This window comes from Ctenocephalides felis, unplaced genomic scaffold (genome assembly GCF_003426905.1).
Source record: "Ctenocephalides felis isolate EL2017-DRISC unplaced genomic scaffold, ASM342690v1 CF-g0.4_SCAFFOLD_01604, whole genome shotgun sequence".
NCBI lineage: Eukaryota > Metazoa > Arthropoda > Insecta > Siphonaptera > Pulicidae > Ctenocephalides > Ctenocephalides felis.
The window spans coordinates 16211300-16235117 of NW_020537758.1; the positions used below are offsets into that span (position 1 = coordinate 16211300).

The 23818-nt window shown below is 29.4% G+C and overlaps 2 protein-coding genes across 2 annotated transcripts in view; one reads left to right on the top strand and one right to left on the bottom strand.

Annotated features, from left to right (window-relative positions):
* LOC113372214 (alpha-methyldopa hypersensitive protein-like) overlaps positions 1–23818 on the bottom strand; it is a 118301-nt gene that overhangs the window by 33617 nt on the left and 60866 nt on the right. Inside the window, exon 3 of the mRNA XM_026612535.1 lies at positions 19133–19187. Coding sequence (XP_026468320.1) covers positions 19133–19135 — 3 coding nt within the window. The 5' untranslated portion in view covers positions 19136–19187. The remainder of the gene's footprint in view (positions 1–19132; positions 19188–23818) is intronic.
* Positions 3878–23818, top strand: part of LOC113372215 (LIM/homeobox protein Lhx3) — a 79467-nt gene continuing 59526 nt past the window's right edge. The window contains exons 1-2 of the mRNA XM_026612537.1: positions 3878–4031; positions 10657–10670. Of these exons, the coding sequence (XP_026468322.1) occupies positions 3902–4031; positions 10657–10670 (144 nt within the window). The 5' untranslated portion in view covers positions 3878–3901. The remainder of the gene's footprint in view (positions 4032–10656; positions 10671–23818) is intronic.

The window sequence follows — 23818 nt, forward strand, 5'->3', positions numbered from 1 at the left end:
TTATATTTTGTAATGCAGTTCATTCACATTAGACAGTATAATCACAGAAAAGCATTTTGGATCTTTGTGCCTTATTTTACCCTCTTACCTCACCCAAAATTGTACATTTATTCTGGCCTGTATAATATGATACTTCACAAGAATTGAGCAAAATACATATAGAATCATAGCTGTACCACAACACATACTAAATATCAAACAAAAAACTATCAAACTATGTTCAGTAAAATTTTCAGTAAATGCCTAGTATAAAATTATGTTTATTCACTACTTTTCAAAAATTTGTCATCCTTCCCCTCTTCAAAGATTTTATAACAATATGAAATAGTGATTATCGTTTTAATGGAATACAAAGTTTTTTCTCATCAATGTATTATAATATTATAATAAAAACTTCTACCCATTACAATATCTACTAAACTTCATAATAAGCGTTATAAAGTCACACATAAGATACTCTGTTATAAGTCATTTTATTTATTACCTGTTAAAGTACAAAACCGATGCTAAGAGAGCTTTTCATTTTTTTGCTACGAATGAATTATAAAAATATATTTTTTTCACTACTTTCTTCTTCAAATCCTTCTTTAAAAAATAGTGATTATTATTTTTCATACTGTACTGGTATACAAAGTATTTTCTCATCAATGCATTATAATATTATAATAAAAACTTCCACCCATTACAATAACTACCCAACTTCATAATAAGCGTTATAAAGTCACACATAAGATACTGTGACATAAGTCATTTTATTTATTACCTGTTAAAGTACAAAACCGATGCCAAGAGAGCTTTTCCTCTTTTTTTTGCTACGAATGAAGCCATATATATCTGTTCCGCATTTTATTTTCCTCGTTTTACACGAGTACAACCTGCGCAGACAACACCTACGGCGGCGTGACCTGCGCGCACCCTCTCGTGTCAGCCGAGGAACTCATCTCGCTCTGGCTCGAGGAAAGCTCTTCGCACTGGAAAGTCTACGCTTTTCGGCGGAAAGTCAGAATAACACCAAAAGCTCGTACGGCAAAAAGCTGGACGAAAGTTGATAATACCTGATTAATGTAATCGATTTATAGTCAATTGGTAAAAATAAATAAATACTTCTTGTGAAAGAGATGCGAGCTTAAAATTTGACTTTTGGAGTGACTTTCAAATTTGTATGTGGTTAATTTGAAACGTTGGTTTTAAAAATAAATAAATACTTCTTGTATTGGCATGAACTTAAAACATGAAGTTTGGAGTGACTTTTAAATTTGTACGTGGTTAATTTATATTTAATTTAAAACGTTGGTTTTGAAAGTTTATTGAAACAATTACGTTTTAATATTTGAATTTTGCGTGCTCTGAAAGCAATAAATATTTTTTGTTAAACCGCAAGTGTTAAACAATATTGTAGTGACTTTTGAAACATGTATGCAGTTATTCTAAAATCTTGTTTTTAAAGGTTTATGGTAAAATTTATTTTTAATATGTAATTTTTTATGAAACCCAAGAATACCCAAAAACTTTTAATTCTAATGTGAATTTAATCTGATATCGGGTAAAACGTAATATGGACAAAATTGTTGACAAGTGAACATTTGCTGAACTTGATGATAGCTCTGACAAAAACTTTTGATTCATTACATGAAATAATAATAATGTGAGTCTAATACAAATCCGATCTAAAATCTAGAATAACATAATATGGACTAAATAGTTGCAAAGTGAACATTGTAATTACATTGAGCAGCTGAATATGAAAACTGCGCCGAGAGAAACTTTTGATTTATTAAATGAAATAATACGAATCTAATCTAATACCTAGTGCTACATAATATGAACAAAATTTTTAAAAAGTGTAAAGGTAACTAAATTAAGCAGCTGAATATCAAAAATCCTTAATTCATTAAATGAAATTATTATCTATTATTGTTAATCTAATACCAATATAACAATATGAATAAAATTGTTGAAAAGTGAACAATGTCATTACATTAAGCAGCTAAATATCAAAACTACGCTGACAAAAACTTTCAATTCTTTAAATCAAATAATAATACTGTGAATCTAATACGAATCCAATCTGATACCAAATATTACAATATGAACAAAATTGTTGAAAAGTAAACAATGTATTGAAATCAAGCAGACGAAGAGCAAAAATACGCTGTCAAGAACTTTTAATTCATAAATGAAATAATAATATTGTGAATCTAATACGACTGTGGTCTAAAACCTAGTATGACATAATATGGACAAAATTGTTTAAAAGTGAATCAAGGTAACTAAATTAAGCACCTGAATATTAAAACTACGCAGACAAAAACTTTTAATTTATTAAATGTAATAATAATATTGTGAATCTGATACGACTCGAATTTAATACCTAATATAACATAATATGGACAAAATTGTTATAAAATGAACAATTTAATGAAATTGAGCATTTGAACATCAAAACTACGCTGATAAAATAATTCATGCATTAAATAAAATCATAATAATATGAATCTAACAGTATTAGACTAATACTGAAATAATACGATTTAATATGTACTAAATCGTTAAAAAGTAAGTAAAGGTAGCTAAGAACCTCAAAAATATGCCGACAAATGTTCGAAAGTTTAAATAAAGATTATAATCACTACAGAGTTATACACAAGTGCCAGATTTAATATAATTTCGAATTTAAATTGAAATGAATAAAAAGTTGCCGTTGGAAGAACTTTTGTTGGAAGATGGCCTGATGCGTAATAATACAGATCACATGGAAAAATTTGAAAAATATGTTGTTTGATTTATTTTAATCAAGTATATACGAACAATTATAACAAATAGAAAATTATACAATAGTTATGAAAAAATTGTACAAACTGGAAGGAAAAAGTGTAAATTTTACAAAATTAATAAGTTTAACAAATAACAATAAAATTATTGAACATAGTGCTTTTTAAACCAATTTATTCCCAAACTTGATTGCTGCAACGTATTAAATTCAATTTTTATCACATTTATTCTTTATCAAAATGGCCGATAATTATCCCGCAAAAGACCAATTTAAAAACAGTTTCGGAGACAATTTAATATAATGTGCAAACTTATTAATAATCGCGTCCAAAGTGTCTGTTGCTTCGTCATAACTTTACATAATTCAATGTTTACGTGCACTTATACGCGAGGGTGATATTCAATTAAGTTAATTACAAGGAGAAGCGCCCCTTTAGTCTACTTTATAAAAACAGGCGCGGTCGTAATGATACAATATATAACGGGGGCAATAACAAGACAGAAACATTTTTAGAGTTAAAGTTGAAATTGCCCCCATGCAAAAAATTAAACGATAAGCGGAAATTTACAAGTCAATTATAAAAGACTGTGTGAAGAAAAGTGACTTAAGGATGCAAGAATAATGACTAACCCATTTGTAACAAGTGTGCAACAAAGTCACAAAATTTGTACAAAAGTTATTTAAATCTGCTTGTTGAAGAAACCCTTTGTGATATAAAAACTCTAACAAAAATTTTGTAAGCGTTTCATTACCCTTACACTTAATATGCATCGCAGATAAATCATGCAAGATTGTAAACCAAATTGATTAAAAAAATATATTGTACTAAATCATAAACTAAATCATGACTCATTGAAAATGTGTAACTGGTAAAAACTATTAGTGATATAGTGATTTTAAATATTTTTTAAATAATATTTACCAAACTTTGAGCATTAGTAAATTGAATTCCGATTCAATGTCCAACTAAATAAATTTTATGAATCAATAAAATATTGTGATTTTCTACTTTGTTCAATCTTTAAATTTGAAAATTTATAAACAAACAATGTCAATGTGTAACAGTAATTAAAATATATCAGACATCGATTTTTTTCCGCCCAGACATTTATTAAAGTGTAAATAAGTATGTCGGCGTGCGTCGGCGGATCGATGGCTCATCTGCCCGGGATGCTGCCACCAGCCCACCAGCTCGCCCTGGACCAGCCTAGTCCTGATATGCTTCTGGCATTACTTGCGAGGAACAAGGCACTAGAAGGTTTGTAAAATTTTGTTTCTATTATAAATTAATCGATCAAAGATTGATTTATTGTAAATAAAAAGATTTCGATTTTCATACAAGTTTTTTTTATTATAAATGAAATTTTGATAGGATTGTTTAAAAAAATTGACTGTAGTTACTAAACAAAAAACGAATAATTAGATACATTGACTAGATACACACACACACATATATATATATATCAAATATATATCAAATGGTTTCAAATTGATGAAAAAAATTCTCTAAAAGTTTTTGCTCTTAATATTAACTTTTAGATAGAGCGCAAAGTTTTGATTGGAATTGGGATGGAAAAAATTTAAAGAATTCTAAAAATGTATATATGATGATGATAGTTTTGTCGACGTTGATACATATCTCAAGTATTTTGCAGTCCAATCGTCGAATTAAAAAAAGATTAAAATAGAAAAATGTTTTTATTCTATTAAACGTTTCGACGCTTAATGTGTGTCATCATTCAGTAATCTAAAAAATACATTACATAAATAACAATAGTTGATATTAATTATAAAAATATAAAACGGGAAAAATTATATACATAACAAACCAGGAAAAACACAAAAAAAATTATATAAAATTTATTAAACACTAAAACTAAACACTAAATCTAAACATTAAAAACTAAACACTTATGCAAAATAACTTCATAACTAATAATAATTAATAAACACGAACGTAATATTAAATATATGTGTTCCTTTAATTTCTCTGTTTATTATTTGTTATTAGTTATGATGTTCTTTTGCATACGTTTAGTGTTTAATAAATTTTATATATTTTTTGTGCTTTCCTGGTTTGGTATGTATATAATTTTCTCCTTTTTATATTTTTGTATTTAATATCAACTATTGTTACTTATGTAATATGTTTTTAGATTACTGAATGATGACACACATTAAGTGTCGAAACGTTTAATAGAATTAAAAAAAATTTAATGTTTTTTTTTATTCGACGATTGGGCTGCAAAATACTTCAAATATATATATATATATATATATATATATATATATATATATGTGTGTGTGTGTGTGTGTGTTTGTGTATTTATATTTTCAATTTTAATTAAGGCGGTCCCGGATGTCACAATCAGCAAATTAACAAAATTTGTTTGTTGTACATTCTTCATTTATCAATGTTTAATTGTGTCAAGAATTTGTAAAATATTACAAGAGATAACTCCGATCAATGCAAAACTATAAAACATTCTTTCGGTTAATTAGAATTGAATGGGATATAAATATATCGGTTATGAATGAATAATTGTTTGTTAATATTAATATATTGAGAATATAGTTATTCTATTTTCTACAAGTACTTTTTGCATGAATTTATTGCTGAAAATATAAATTATTTTTTAAGACGATATGCTGGTGTATATGCCCTATAAGTATTTAATAGCGGCGTTTAATCCCACACAAAAATATGATACATCAAAAGAGGTCTATAATGCAAAGTATATTTGTACAATTATTTTTTCAGAGTATCATGTTACTATTTGGCACGCGTTGGCGATTATTTGCTTGGCTTTGAAATACTATAGTTTTGTGATATCATAAGATATTAACAAAAAATGAGTAAACGCATTATGTATAAAAGAGATAATATTGTAGAGCTGATACAAAGACCCACCACCATTATTTCAAAAACAAGTAAATTATAGAATTTGTTAACGATACTATTTTAAAGTAGAGGGCAAAAGATGTATAGACAGCCATCATATTAATTCGCACAACTCCGCTATCAGAAAAGAAACCACGACGCATCAACATTAATAAAATAATAATTCTTTTTGTTGATAGTTTTTTTGGTTTTGTGCTTTGTTATTTAGTTAGTGATATCTGTATATATTTTTTATGTATACATACGTATTATAACAATTTGTATTGTTATTTTCAAGTTAGATGCAAGAGTTTCCTTTATATAACCTCTATAAAAGCTTACATTTGGTTGGTGTTAAAAGGACCTACTGAATCTTTACTCAGAATGAGACGTAAACAATAAGAAATTATCAAATATTAAAATAAATTAAGCTAAAAAAAGTAGTTCTATATAATATAAATGCTAGATGATAATGATCGACATGATGGAACTTGCAAAATATATATAACTCTATAAATTCGTTTATTTAACTCTTCATGAAAGAGATAATATGGTAGAGAGAGTAAAAAGGCTTACCATCATTATCTAAAAAATGAGTAAAGTATAGAATTTGTTAGCGATACTACTTTAAAGTAGAGGGAAAAAGATGTGCAGCCAGCCATCACTTTGAATAAACCACGGCATGTCAATATTTATAACAAAATTATTTTTTTTCGTTGGTAGTTCTTTGGTTTTGTGCTCTGTTATTTAGTTTATGATACTATAAATGAATATAATTTTTATGTATACATAATTTAATTGTCAAATAAGATTATGTATTGGCGATATTCAGTTAGATGGAACAGATTTCTTTATATACTCCCTATAAAAGCTTACATTTGGTTCGAGTAAAAAAGGTTCACTTTGGTGAAGGAGTAAAAAATAAGAAAATATCAAATATAATAGTGAATTAAGCTAAAGAAAGTAGTTTTTCACAAAATAAATGATAAATGATAATGACCGACAGATTAGTTCACATGATGGAACTATTATCATCCCTTATAAATACGTAATATAACTCTTACAAAACAATGCCTCCAAACAATAACGTACATGACATGGTCTCAAGTCATCCGATATGATATGTTCCTAATCGCCTGGTGAAATCTAAATTCAAGTTCCCGCGGTTTCGGGTGCTCCCGCCTGCGGATCCACCAGCCGCCGCGCGGTGGTGCTCCGCGGCCCGTGCTCTGTATCGAATTACCTTCGAAGGGGGCGCGTGGGAAATTATTTCCATAAGCTTTAGAGAATACATTGTTCCACTTTTTTGATTGATATTAAATATCCGTAGGTATTAATAGATACAGAGTTTGTTTGTAGAAAAATGACTTATGAAAAATAACTTTTTTTGTTGCACAACGAAACTAGGTAAGCGTGATATTACTATAATCGAACCGATATTTGTGGAATAGAATTGACATACTTTTGAAATGTATTGTTTTATATAATTTTATCTTATATATAAAAATGAATCGCATAATGTGTTGGTAAGCGCATAACTCAACAACGCCTGGACCAATTTGGGCAATTCTTTTTTTAAAATGTTCGCTGATGTCCAAGGATGATTCTTACGGCAAGAAAAAATCGAATAATTGCCGTGGAAACCCTAAAAACAGCCCTTTTCTTTTTCTCATACAAACGTTTTCTAACTTAAACGTAGAATCAATTTGAGCTTTATTGCTATTATATAAAGTTCATATTAAATTACAAGCACTCACTGTATACTCCTTCTAAACGATTATTCGGATTTTGATAAATCTTTCTGAAGTGTGTTAATTAAATTTTCTAGGATGTATGTATTTATAAAGCACTGGAATGTATGTGCAATATCGTAGAAATAAATGAAAAAAAAAATGTAAAAAACGGCATGTCATGGTTTGCATTGAAAACAAATGAAAACTATCATCTGCCAAAAATTTCAATTTACTTATGAATCTAGACAATATTAGATTATCTATAATAAATTTATGATTGTGAATAAGAAAAATGAAATGTGACATTATTATTGCTAAAAAGAAGCTAAGCTGTGCCAGAAATTAAAATAATATTAGATACTGTATATGTATGACAGATTGAATGATACACATATGAACGATGATAAATTAATTCACATAAAGTATGAAATTAATGAATGCGAAAAATACGAATGCACATCTTAAGGGACTCGGATATTAAATTTTCAATATAGTTGTTTTTTCAATATATAATTTCTTTCCATCTTCTACTAATCTTTCCACATTAGTTTTAAAATTCGTAAAAATTTCACTTTATAACAACAAATGGGAAAGTAAAGATGAATACATACAATTTAAGATGCAATTTTGGATATCTTGAATAATAAAAAATTAAATTAATTTAATCCAACATGAAGTAACAGTGTTATGTTATGGTTATAGTTATGTTATACCGTTTAAAAAACTTCAATTTCCAAAATAGCGTGGGAATTGAGACTCATCATTTTATTTAAAGTAGTTCTACATTTAACATTGCTCATATTATAAATGTATATGCATTTTGACAGAAAAATAATTAAAAAAAACAATAATTATTATTTTTAGGTAAACGGTGAATACGAGGTCTGTTCAAAAAGTACCCGGAATTTTCGTTTTTTCAAAAAAATATTTATTTATTCGTCTACATTAATGTGGTCCCCTTCAAAGTAGTCCCCCCCAGATATAATACACTTATGCCAGCGTTTTTTCCAATTTTCGAAGCACCCTTGATATTCACTATTTGATATGTCCTTGAGCACTCTCAGCGATTTTCTTCAATCGAGGAAAACCGCCGTCCTTTCATGGGTCTCTTCAACTTTGGGAATAGGAAAAAGTCACACGGAGCCATATCTGGTGAATTTTTGCACTTTGCAACACTTTATTTCATTTTTTACGCAAAATTTAATACAAATTCTTTGACTTTTCAATTCTTCCATTGTAAAAATCGCCGAGCTCAGAAAAACACGTCGAACCTTAGCGACTACCACAGACAAAGTAAACAGTGAATATAGCTGAAAATTTCATCATACTTTAGGGGCATGTATACCAACACAATAAAAAAAAAATTTTGACAATCAGACACTCCAGACCCGCGAAATTTAATTATTAGTAATTCCGGGTACTTTTTGAACACACCTTTTTAGTATATTTATATTAAATATTAGTATATTGTAATAAAAAATTGTAGACATGGGTACAGGACAACGTCTGTCGGATCATCTAGTATGTATATATATATATATATATATATATATATATATAGAAAAAATCGATTTTATTACACTTCCTTGAATAACTGTAATATATATTATTACGACCCCAAAGTAAAAATTTAAATTCTGTATTATCCTACCCAGCATGTTGCCACTGCAACAAAACAGTGTTAGACAATTTATATAGAACCTGCTTTTTGCCGATCGTTTCTCAACACAAAACAATAACTGGTTACACACGCCCTTTCTACTTCAATTTCGACCGTAGCCTCCGGGGGGCAATGAAAAGCACAGCGGCGTCACGCCGCCCATGAGCCACGTGCTGAAGGAAAAGAGATGATGAACAAGAAAAGAACCATACGAACATTTTTCTGCGCAGGGATAGAATTTTTGATATGGTAGAACCTTAATGCACATATTATAGTAAGGTAAGATGGGGTTTGAAGGTCCGCGGTTAAATAGGTCCACAACAATTATCTCTAATATACGTGATGTTGGGATTTTTTTAACAACAATATTTGAAAGTAGAGGGTAAAAGATGTATACGTCTAATTCTCTCTTAAAGTCGCCTATTCTACTTATACTCTCTAACTTTAACTTAATTAATAATAAAACAGATATTCATAACACTTCACCTAATCAAATAATCTCCATCTGCACAAGTTAACCTTTTTACTTTCTTTTCAATTATCTTTCATTATTTTATTTTATTCTGTAAATAAATAATACTGTTACATTCTGTATTATATGTAATTTTGTGTTAAGCGCATTATTAATTTTACTTTATACTGTAATTCTGTAAATATGGTAATTGTTATCCAAAATGTAAAATAATTGTATTTATTCCTCTTGGATTCCTCTCTGGATTCCGACGAAGTCGCTATCAAGATATAAACGGCATTATTTGAAAATTCGTAACAAAAGTATTTTCCTTCGTTGTTTTTTTGGTTGTGAGAACAGACAGAATTGAATTTTAAAATTTTCTTTTGAAATAAATTTTTTGCTCAATCCGGATTATTAATTTTATTGAGTCAAGCTTTAATGAAAAATGATTACATAAAATTTGAAGTTAAAATTACGTATTTTTGAAAATATTCAATAATTTCTTCAATATGAAGTATGAAGTCTGAAGAACAATACAATTTCACTAGCATGTAATATTAAGCTTTCTATCTAAACTATTATATGATATATTTTTCCTGACACTAAAAAATAGTTTACCATTTTTAATTATGTTTTTTATATAATTTAAAAAATTTTATATTAAATAATCACAATTATATTTAAGCACTAATTAATGTGCCTTCAATATGATTCAAACTATATACTTACACAGAAGTAATAAATAAATTAAATTACATATAATAAATTTTCATACATGAGTATCTCTTATTTACTAATCACTAATTTTTTATGTAATTTTAAAAATATTATTAAAATTAATATACAACATATATTAATTATGAAGAATGTTTTTAGAAAAATCATATATTTATAAACAAAAATATTAAGAAATGCACGGGATTCAAATACAAATACAATTCTTGTAAACAAAAATATTAAACAAAATATAATAAACCACGCGAATATCTCCTAACACTCATGTGTTAGGAATTTCAGATAAAAGTTTAATTAAGTTCTCTTGTGTGTATAAAATAAGTAGAAAATATTGTTTTCTATCAAATGGTAATGAGAAATACAAAACAAGAATAAAATAAATAAACCATGTTAATATCTCAAGCACACTCATGTTTTAAGAATTTTCGATAAAGGTTTAATTTAATTCTTTTGTGTTCATGAAAGTAGATAAAAAATGTAGTTTTGTTATCAAATTGTAATTAAAATTATTCTGTGTATTTTATAACAAAACGTTATTGATAATTTATTATATTTAAACAATTATATTTAGTGTCGCAAGAATAGGAAAACAATTTTATATAGTATGACTCAAATAGGGTATTATTATCAATAATAATTTAAACCGGATTAATTTTGCTGAGGCAAACTCAGATGTAAACTGATTTCAAAAAAATTTAATTTGAACTTATGTATTTTTAAAAATATTCAATAATTACATTAAGTTGTAATATGAAGTTTGGTTTTACAATAAAATATTACTAGCATTTTACAATAAAATATTACTAGCATTTTACAATAAAATATTACTAATATTAAGCTTCCTATCTGAATTTTGTATAATATATTTTTTCTGCCACTAAAATATATTTGGCATATTTATTATTATGAATTGACTCAATCATTTTTGCAATTTAAACAAACAAGTATCAGTTTTTAAAAATTTTCTACTTATGAAATTGATGTTTGGAAACTTGTGGCCTATGTTTATACAAAATCTATTTTTTTCCTGATAAAGTAGGTGGTAAAAACAAACCGCCTTCTAAATCGACACGTTTGGGCATTGTGACACTTCAGCCAGAACAAAAACCACGTGCAAGGGCGGTTTCGATTTTGCTAAAAGGGGTGTGAGAAAATCACTTCGATGCTATAAGTATATTGTGCATTACATAATAGAAAAATATATAAAATATATTGAAGAACCTAGGGTACAAGGTTATATAATCCATAGTGAATAACGATAATGTATTTTTATAAAATATAACGATTTTTGCACTTTACAAGTTTGTTCTAACAAGACTCTAACTAGATTCTGACTTGATTCCAATTCGACGGTCATAAGAATCATCCGATTTATATATACTTCTATGATTTTTATTATTATTACACTACAATGATTCGTCATAAAGAATGGAAATACTAATCATGAGTTAAGCTCTATATCAATAATCCGCCTTCAACATCTGCTCCTTCAAGCAATTATCCTATTTGATTTAATTCAGTTCGCCCTAACATATGCATTACGTTGATCTGGTCTACCTTTAGATTACATTTTGATTTTGTACATGTGGATAAAAATTTTAGTTGGGGTAAATATAGATAGATAGAGATTGTTTATCTACTACCACAAATTGAACCATAATAACAAAAATATTTAATTCGGTATATAAAAGAAAAAATATTTTAGTTGTTATAACTCCATTTAACTCATTTGCGGTAATATTATTAACTTTCCGTAGGGTAAGATATTGTATTCGTCCAAAAATCGAAATTGAATTTTTTTACATTTCTTCACGTTTTGAAGGTTTTTGAAAATTTTGGCATACCTCAGAAAAAATGGATGTGCGTGTGTATGTGTGCGTGTGTGTATATGTATGTATGGATACAATTTTTCGTCCACCTTTTCAGGCGCTTGGATGAACCGATTTGAATGTTTCAAAAAACATTCGATTCCTATTGATAGGAAGATGTGCTGATTAGCTTTTAGCAAAGGCAAGTCCAGCCGTTTCGGAGATACAGAGTTAATTGTGCAAAAAATGGCAATTTTTTGAAACCGCTAAGCATCCGATTTGAATGATTCAAAAAAACTTTATGCTTGTTTTAACAAAATAATTGCTTTTTGGGGAAAAAAAATTCAACAATTTTTTTTGTATGTCGAAAATAACTCAAATTTCAATTTTAACTTTGGCTAAAGTTCTAAAGCTCACTTATATACTTTAAATAATTAATTTTAAATTTGTAATTCAGTTTATATAACTTTTATAAATATTAGGCAATGTTACAGTATTTATAATAATCTATATGAAAACATTTAATATTCCCCGAACATTTCGTTACGGTACGGGAAGTTCCAGCAATTTGCCTTAAGGCACGATGCCATTCACAACTATTTTTATATGATATCAGCTTTGATAATCACTTTTAATATATAAGATTTTGATTTTTTGAATATTTCTGAAAAGTTTACTTTATCTATACCAACAATGAAGTAAGTTTTAGTATTTTAAAATATTGGTGAACAAAATTTAGATTTATCTTGTATAAATAATTTGACTAGCAACTATTATGTTGCATTTTAGTACTTTGCTCCAGTTATGACCTTAGACAAAAAATTCACTTCAAATTCATTTTTCTCATAACTCACCATCGCCAGCGCCCGTCCCCTCATTGTAACATTGTTTTCCTAACATGATTTTGTTATCCACGACAAACAATAACCCGAAAACAAACAATATACACATATATTTATCGATGATACATTCGACCGCAGAACAAGAATCGAAAATTACAAAGGCCGAACCTACTTCCCACAGTTGCCAACTATTTTTTATGCATTCAGTTTTCCATAGACAGGGCCCGGCGGGCGCTTTTGTTCGCTGAGGTTTCGGACACGGTCTGTTTGGTAACATCGGAATGCATATTTCATATTATTGTTTGTACAAATGCACCTGATCAATAATTCCGAAGCGTATGTGCTGATCGAACATTGCGCAGTGGATACTGGGATATTTGGATCGCATGGGATAAATGATACTTTAACACATAATGAATTGAAGAATATGTTTTTGTAATAGAGTAGCAAATATTTATCAGTCTTAATTCAATTTGCATTAATAATTTTTGCATTATTCCGTGTAAATTTAGGTACCTATCGACCACAAGGATATGGTTAAAGTAAGAGCAAAAGGTGTCCCAGACCTTGACATCTAGCCGAAATTTATAGTATTTACATTAAATGTCCCGAAAAAATTTATAAAACTAGTAGTGTATGGCATCGTGTCTCAAGGCAAATTGCTGGAACTTCCCGTAACGTAATGAAAAATTCGAGGAATATTAAATGTTTTCAAATAGATTGTTATAAATACTGTAACTTATATAGGTTTATAGAAAAGTAAATAAACAAAACTTAATCCAACAAATTTGAAATTAAATACATTGTATAATATTTATAAGAATTATATAAACTGAAGTGCAAAATTAAAATTATTTATTTGAAGTATATAATTGAGCTTTACAACTTTAGCAAGAAAAAAAATAAAATTCGATTTATCTTCGATATTTAAAAAAAATTGAAATTAAAAAAATTATTTTGTCAACACGAACAGAAAGTATTTTGAATCATTCAAATCGGATGCTTAGTTCTATCAAAAAACTGCCATTTTTGGCACATTTAGCTCGATATCTTCGTAACGGTTAGACCTGCCTTTGCCAAAAACTAATCGCCGCTTCTTCTCGTCATTACAAACTGAATGTTTTTTGGATCATTCAAATCAGATGCTCCGTTCTTTCAAAAACTCGATTTCTATTTCCTCACTCTTTGCTCTGTATTTCCGAAACGGCTAGACCTGCTTTTGCCAAAAACTAATCAGCACATCTCCCTATCAATAGGAATCGAATGTTTTCTTGAACACTTTAAATCGGTTGATCCGTGAGCCCGCAGACGTAGACGAATAATTGTATTCATAAAAACATACACACAAACACAAATCCATTTTTTCTTAGGTACGTGATATCTTACTAGACCCCTCCATGTGATTTTTTGTTAAAAACATCTAGAATATTAGAAGTCTATGTTTTCCACAGAAAATATGAACTGCTGATTTCAGGTTTTCTCGAGGTTTCAAATCATTTTAAATCGTTTGATAGTAATCGCGTTGAACATTCAGGTAACAATAGTAATTTTTCCCTTGTATTACAATAATTGGTAACAAATTTTGTACAATCATCAATTACATAAACGACATAATAGGATTGCAAACGGTTTCGAATTAATGCAGGAAATATTTAGTATTATTTCAACCCCTATTTCCTGGTGGCAGCGAGCTTTCCGGAAAATGTTGGCGCGTGGCAGAAGAAAGCGACATCCGGCCGAAACAGTATCCGACATTGCTCAGCAAGGTGTCCATGCGTGACACCCCCGAAATTGACACTTCATTAATAATATCAACGAATTATAAAAAGTAATACATTACTAGTATTGACTCAGTGTATATAATAGAAATTCATACTAAACAAAAATTCGTTGTATCGTTTTGGTTTTGAAGTACATGTTTCTGCCAGAAAATTCGAATTGCTAATTCTTCGTTTTATCGATGATCCAAGCCATCCTGAATCATCGGACACGAAAATTCGAAAAATGAAGGGAAGCAAGGGGCTATTCGTAATAGTCCACAGAAATAGATACTTCTATTCATATTTACGTTTCTAACATTTCAGATGGAAATGGATATGGTGTAAATATTACTAAGTATCGATTTGTGCAGCCCTAATCCACCTAAACTAACTTATAAACTAATTATACCTAACTTACAAGCTAATTATTCCTAACTGACACAAATATAACGCAAAAACAACCCCGCGATAATGATAATCCAACAATTTCCATTTTTAAAAGTGAAAGAACCTCTCATAAAAAAATATAACTATCTGTAAGTGGAATTCTGTCTGGCGACAGGCGTTTTAGAACATTGTCTTTAACGTTTTTCTTCTTCATTGAAATTTTGTCATAACTACTGTCCTGCTGGTTAAAGTTCCAAAGTTTAAATAAGCAAAATTAATAAAACTTTATGACAATAACCAAAAAAAGGTGATTATTTTACCAAAGCTCTAGGTTGCACTTGAAAGCACATAATTTACAACAACGTGAGATTTTTTAACTTTCCATAGGGTAAGTTATTGTAATCGTCCAAAAACCAGAGAAATTTTTACATTTCTTCCCGTTTTGAAGGTTTCTAAACATTTTGGGATACCTAAGAAAAAATGGATGAGTGTGTATTTATGAATACAATTTTTCGTCCACATTTTCGGACGCACGGATCAACCGATTTGAATGGTTGAAAAGACATTAGATTTTTGAATAAAGATAAAAATGTTACGTTTTTTCGTAAATTTGAAAAATTTGTTCGGAAAATTTTACATAACTAAAAATACACGTGATGTTTGATGGGGGAGGGGGGGTTTAATTCTGAATATTACGACGTATCACTAAGGGGGAGGGAAAGAACCAATTATCGTTAAAAAGTGGATCACGTGATTAATGGATGCCCCCAAAAAAGACTAATGAAGTGTTATGTCTGGAGCAAGGCTCTGCACGGATCAGAGGCATAGACTCTAAAAAAGCCAACAAAAACTAATCTGGAGAGCACTGAAATGTAGTGCTGGAAATGAATGGATAAGATAAAGTGGACTGACAAGGTCTATCTATGAAGAAATCTGAAGAATACTGGGCGCCAAAAGGGCTTTACTGAGTACCATCCTGGAAAGGAAAGAAAGCTGGATCAAACTAATTTTGCAAAATGAGTGCCTTCTTCATGACGTCATCAAAGGTAAAATAGCAGGATTCAAAAGACTTGAAATAAAAAGACAGCAGATGGTTGACGACTTACGCGAGAAAATAAAATATAGAGAACTTAAAGCTGAAGCACAAGACCAAGAAGCATGGAAGCAGAAGTTTGGAAAGGAAAATGCATATAAATTAATAAAAAGTGATTAATAGTAACAAAATAATAGTGGAAATGATAAAAGGAGATAAATGTAAACGTTAATTTGTGGTGCTCCCATACCATGGACCTGCCTTCGAGCAGGCCCACTATTTATTATTTATGTCGTTGCCATCCATGCTACGAAAAAGCTGTATTCCCGAACCGTTCCTTCCCATTTTTCCTTTAATATTTCGTATTTAATTCTTTTCTCGCGACACAGAGGCGAGGGCACGTTCATAAAGTTCTAATGAACAAAAGTTGATGCCGAACTTTTACCACTTCATAGGAGTTTTACGAGTTCGGAGTCGAATAAAGTGCTGCGGTTGTGTTTTTATTATTTCTGAGGGTGTTCGTTTCGTCGGTCGTCCGTTATACGAATATCTGGCTGTGGAAGTGATTAACTTTATTTTATAATGTGTATACACGTCTTAATTTAAAAACGCAATCACTTCTCCGGTTATTATAAAAGATATTAAAACTTAGATTACACTGTCGTAATGTTTGCACAGATTGGCTGTAAAATGTTTATTTGGTTTGTGTAACGGGTATGGATACTTATACTTTTTGGGATAAAAATCATCAAAAATCAATCTCGAGAGGAAATGGATATTGAAATGCAGTGATTGTAAAACTACAACATATAATATTACTTGTTTATTTATAATTAGTAAAAAAGAGTTAATTTTGAAATATAAAATTTGACTATATTCACGTTGAATTCATTTATTAAGGATTTTCATATAAACATCTATGAAGAAAATAATGCATAAATGATGCAATATGATATTCTTTTCAGTCAGTCAGTATTTTATATTTTCACAATGTTTATTATTTTGATACATTCCTATATAAATTAGTTGGTTGATATGTTTAAAAAAAGTCTTAAATAAGATTTATTCATCCTATAAATTGCCATATCTTATTATTGCAATGAAGCAATTTTACAAATCAATGACGCAAAGAAGAATTGATAAAATTTTTGCAAAAGCAGGTCTAGCGGTTTTGGAGACATGAAGATCTTTCAAGAAATCTCAAAATTCTCAAAATTTTCAAATTTTTTTTTGAAAAATTTCAGTTTTCAAAAACTTTCCAAGATTTTAAAAACTTTCAAAAAATATCGAGTTTTCAAAGAAGACATAACTAGTTATTGTTTTATTGTCAGGTGGCGCAATTTTTGTATTTCATATTAATTGATTTGCATGAGCAGTTTTGGAAATAAAACCAAATTTATTACTTTCGACATCTGAATCATACTGTAGAATTTTATACAATTTAAAATAATAAAATTTAAATTGAAACTCTATTTCTCCGGTCGGGTTGTCTATGAAGTCATCCATCAGTGCTCGCTTTCATTTCAATCATTGTACGGAAAGTACGAAACGCGTTATAAAAAAATTAATTAAGCAAACTGCGATTTTTTATGTTACATGCTTTTGCGATATTTGCTTACTACGTGTGTGTTCAATGAATAATTTTATGCGTTTGTTAATTAAAAATGTTGTATTCGACAGAGATACGTGACGGGCGTTTACAGTTTTTCATTAGAAATAAAGAAATTTATATAGTCCGCGCAGGAATAGTGTATGAAATATTATGATGAAAACGCAGCAATTTGCGAAGCGAACGGATTTCGCGGGTTGAGATTAGTTTGTAGACTTGTTTCTGGGATTTATTTTCGAAATGGATTTTGTCTTATTGCTGTGTATTTAAAATGTTGTTTTTCCCTGCTCTTGAGTCATCAAACAGTGCCAGATGCCCTGGCTTATTACGCTATTTAGATGGTCGGATGGCACGGAGCCGATAATATCTACAGGTACGCTATAATCATACTGCGCATCGTGCAAGGGTCGCGACTTTATTCTAATACCACTGATATTTCAACTTTTATAAAAAAAAAAAACAAATTCTTTTTAGTGAAATTAAACATTACTCTATACTTAGACGCAAATTGTAATCGAATCTCTTAATATCATACTCATTGTGATATAAATTCTTATAATACTTTAGCGATACAATTTGTTAAATATATTTATTATCAATTATTTTTTAGATTGTCAAAATCGACATTTTATTTCACAAAGACCCGTCAGATCTTATTTTAGCAATTCATATCTAGCCTTTTAATAATCTGTCACCCACATCACTACCCTTAAAATATAAACATTTTACTTAGCAAGAACTCGTCTGTTTTTTTTTTTAACAATTTATATCTAGCCTCCTAATAATTTGTCATCCACATCACCCAATAATTTGTCATCCTCTTAAAAGATACATTTTATTTTACAAGGAATCGTCTGATCTTTTTGAACAATTCCTATTTAGCCTCTTAATAATCTGTTACCCACATTCCTTAAAAAATATACATTTTTTTACAAGGACTCGTCTGATCTTCTTTTCTAACAATTTATGTCTATCCTCCTAATAATCTGTCAATCATAATACAGTAAGTAAGTGAGTGGATATAATTTTAATTTTTTACATGATAAATATTTTTACTTTAATTGTTGGATTTTGGACATTTTTCACATTTTTTCTAAAAGCTTGAAATTTTCTTCCCGGACATTTTATTTCAATTACATATTTAAAAACTAGATAAAATTTAAAAAAATTACTAAAAACTGTTATATGCACTTGCATGTTGGAATTTGGTGTAAAATTAGTTTGAACTTGCAATAGCATTGTGTGGGTTTAGGATATTTTTCACATATTTTACTATATGCTACAATAATAATATCATAACCTTGCATAGTTTTTCTAGTTTATGCAATATGTGTAAATTTTGCATTGATTTGAGCTAGTAGAAAATTCTGGTAAAGTAAATTCGGAATTCTCATATCACTGATAATAATAATATATTTGTTCTATACAAAATAAAATAATGTAAAGTGTAAACTTACCATTTCTTCCCTCTGCAAATTTTCTTGATTGGTGCAGTATTCAACTTATAATAACCTGCGAACAAATAAAGATATTTTTAAAGAACTCTTGAACGTTTCCATTCCAACAATTTAATTTAAATACTATGAAACATAAATGAAAATTTTATATGTAAAATGATATACAATTAATTAATTAATACTAAATTAATACTAAAATTAGTAGACAATAAAATTCAATACATGTAATCAATTATTTTAGAGACCTTAGTCTTTGTTGTTGGTCGTTGCAAATATTACCTACTGATCTGATTTTTATATAATAAATTTTAAAAATATAATTAATTTATCGCAGCGGGTTTTAATATATATGTTAGATGATATTTTTGCTCATATTCATCTTCAATATAACAAACTTCAATTTTCTTGTATCAAACCAACAACTTTTAGTGCAATTTTAAGAATAGATTGAGGGTTAAATAGATAATAATTTAAATAACCTAGGAAAAATAATAAAATATCAGTAATACATATAATATCATTTATACTAACTAAGAAAATTGTTGTTCAATATTAAGGACAATAACCAAAATATGAGGTCTATACTGCCTTAACATAGACAATAACATAGGGTTGTTATGACAACGCTATCTTAACTTTATTTTTTGGTACTAAAAACTGTGAAAACGCTATCTACTTGCTATACGAGCAGGCGTTTTACATATGAAAATATATGTTATAAATGCGCTTCACAAAGATGCAGTTATGATAACATTTTTGCTAGGTTTGTTTATATGTACAAAAATCCAATCATATAAGTAAAATACCAAAAATTTAATATATTTAGTGTTAAATTTATTAATTTACAAAAATAAAATAAATACATTTGTCTAGCCGTTTCAAAATAAATCATAAATATGAAGTCACAAACAAAAATTGTTTTTACATCTTCCAATATCTTACAATACTTACTAACAATACCTTACAATATTTTACTAACTTTCTATAGGATAATCTCAAAAAAATCTAGAATGAAAATCTTTATATATATTTACGTTTCAGGGGTTTCTGAACATTTTAGCATACCTTGGAAAAAATTGATGTATGTTTGCGTGTATGTGTGTGTTCGGATAAAAATTTTCGTCGACGATTTTGAAAACAAGGATCAACCGATTTGAATGATTCAAAAAACATTCGACTTCTACTGATAAGGAGACGTGCTGATTAGTTTTTGGCAGAGGCAGGTTTAGCCTTTCTCTAAAATCTAATTTTGTCAAACTTTGTTTAACAATTTAGTTTTCGGTACGGGAAGTTCCAGCAATTCGCCTTAAAGCCGCAATGCCTGCACACCTAGTATCATTTTCTGTACTTCATACATTGGGAATCTTTTACTTCCACTATGACTTAAATAGTCATCATATGGAACAACAGTTGGCTTTTGTGTGATCTATAGAGATCGTTGGCATTTAAATTCGGGCAAAACGAGCGCGTGACGTCACGCGACCGACCTGGTAGGTACTGTTAAAAAGGGTGTTTGATGTTATATACGAGGAGTCAGTTTAGGGTAGCTCATGTGCACCCTCTATCGATGACGATAGAGGTAGAGGCTCGGAGTCATTGCCGATTCCGATACGTAAGACCAGGTGTTATGGAAAGATGAGTATCGCGTGTTCGGCTTAGTGGCATCATCATGATACGAGTATATTGATTCATAACAATGTATCAAGGTAATTTGAACAATTCGGTAATAAAAGACAAGAACGCTTTTTATTTATTTGTGTTGCAAGTCACAGTTTAAAAGTTGTGGGTATGACAAAATTTCATGCCTTCAACAGGCTACAAAGTCAGCGAGTAAAAAGATCCAACGGTCCAACATAATCTCAGAAACAAGTAAAGTGTAGAATTTTTTAACGATACTATTTCAAAGTAGAAGAAAACTAGCTGTGAATGAAATTCTGTCTTAAGGGCTGGAACTTCCTGTACCGCAATTTAAAATTCGGGTAATTAAAAATAATCAATAATAATCAATAAAAGTTGATCAATGATTTGAAACTTTTAATAGAAATTCGAACCATATTAAATCATTCTATCTTAAAAGATTTATTTGGAAATATTTTGGACATTCTGAACTCAAAGCAATCGTACTGTTTTAACTGCATAAAGACGAAACAATGAAGCGCGTAAGCAATGCGTCACCGTCTAACGCGTAAACATTGGTATGGAACCCATAGGAATATAAACAAAATTTATACTTATTTTCAAAATCTCTATAAAATATCTGATAATTTGATGTGCATATGTCTAATGATCATTTTTAACCGCCAAATGGTATTTTTTTTTTATTTTTTCATTAGATCTTCGAAGCCGCTAGACCTACTTTTATGAAAATTTGTTCTTTATCTTGTCCATACAAGTAAAATGTTTTTTGAATTATTAAAATCGGACGATCCGTTCTCTTAAAAACTGAGTTACCGTTTTTGGCACTTTTTGCCCCGTATCTTCGGAACGGCTAGACCTGCCTTTGCCAAAAACTAATCAGCACGTTTTCTTATCAATACGAATCGAATGTTTTTTGAATTATTAAAATCGCTTCATCCGTGTTCCCGAAATCGTCGACAAAAATTTGTATCCGCACACACACACACGCACACACACACGCACACACACACATACACACACACACATACATCAATTTTTTCTAAGGTATGCCAAAATGTTCAGAAACCTCTGAAACGTAAAGATATATAAAAATTTTCATCTTCGATTTTTTTGCGATTACTATAACTTGTCCTACGGGAAGTTAAAAATGCGAAACCATTATCTTAATTCTTAAGACGTCGCTACAAGGTGATATACGACCTCGAGTTCATGACGATTATATTCGTCAATCACAGAGTAAGTTGCGCTGCTAAAATAGCCGCCAAGCTATAAAATTGTGCCACTTCTCCATGAGTAAAGAATTTGTATTCAAAAAAAAAAATGAGTCATATATCTCGCTGAGATCGTTTTTGAAAAAGTTTCAGCTTAATGACGAAATTGTCACTACTACACTTAAATACTACTTTATAAGATAAATTATACTTATAATATATAAATTATATATTAAAATAGTGTTTTCTTAAACAGTCGATTCAAATTTAAATAATTCATTTTCCTCTATATCAATTCCAATTTACTATGAAAACTCAACAGATGTTATAATCATGTTTGCTCATGTACCTGTGATGATACCTGCTAAAATGATTTTATTACTAAAGTAAACTGAATAGCAGTATTCGCATAATCATATCATCAGTGAGAGATTTGACTAACCAACCGTGTCAAAATTCATAACCACTCCTTTCAACAACCCCTAATTAATAAATAAAGCTGCTCGTAAGACCAAAGCCCAGAACAAACAGGGGTCGAAGTACGGAATATCGTTCGAGAGACCAAGAGCGCCGGGAAAATAAAACTGGAGTTCTGATTTAAAATAAAAATTGATGAAAACTTGGTATTAATAAGATATAATAAGACCACTATTATCTCTAAAACAAGGAATGTGTAAATTTTTAATAGTACTATTTTAAAGTAGAAGGCAAAAAATGTTTTACACAATCACCTTAATTATTATGACAAAAGTCTTTTTTGTTGGTAGTTTTCACAGATTTGACCTCTGTTAGATTATGATACCTAACTAAAATTTTTCAGTATATTTATTTAATTCTTTTATAAGATACATTTTTATTTTTGTATTTGATTCAACCGTGTTCTTACATAACCTTTATAGAAGTTATTCGTTGTGATGTAGTTGACTTAGTTTAGATAATCATTACTGAGACTTTTGCGCCCTGCAGTAATAGGGTAGCTAAATACAAATTATAAATAAACATTATATTTATTACACGATTTTAGTATTGGTTGTTCACTGTATTTTTACTCTTTCTACCTACGCCCCTGGATCTTATTTCTCGACGGCATATTTCATAGTACGAATAAGGGTGTAATATAGAACTATTTGTCGAAGGGGGAGAACAATCCAATGTTTGATATCTGGTTTTCTGGTTTCGCATATTTACAAAAGTGTGCACGACCGCGTTTGTTTTTATAATAAAGCGCGCTTGATTTGAATTCTGTGTTCTCAGTGTATTTGCACTTACTTGGCAAGGAACGACGTCGGCGAATTCTAGTCCCTATGGAATAGAAAACATTCACTATGACTTAGCAGAACCTTATTAAAGTGAAGATTCAGATGTTTATTCAGGTGTAATAAGCAAGTGATTAAAATTTATGTGGACTTTAGAGCAGATTAACCGTGAATAATTTAATGACAAAGAAAGAAATGTTTTGAATGCCACTGGCAAATTGGGAATATATGATTAGTTTAATATTGTAATTAATTATATATGTTCATACGCTCATTGGCATAAAACTCAAAGTACTACTCGCCCAATGGTAAAATATTTTGTGTTAGTTCTGGTATTATAACAATAAGCAAACTGGTTCTAACATTAATATTAATAACCGAAGGTATTCATGAATTATCTAGAAACATTTCCAAATTCAGGATTTATTCCAGATAGGTCTTACTCGTAGTTTTCTGAATCTCTTCTTTTATTATCGTCGTCCACCCAAAATTTCAGATTCAGTCCTCGTACCGTTGCATTGCCGTCCATCAAGTCCTTTTCTGTATTAATATTTATGACCATTGTTTGCTCGAGTTCGGCG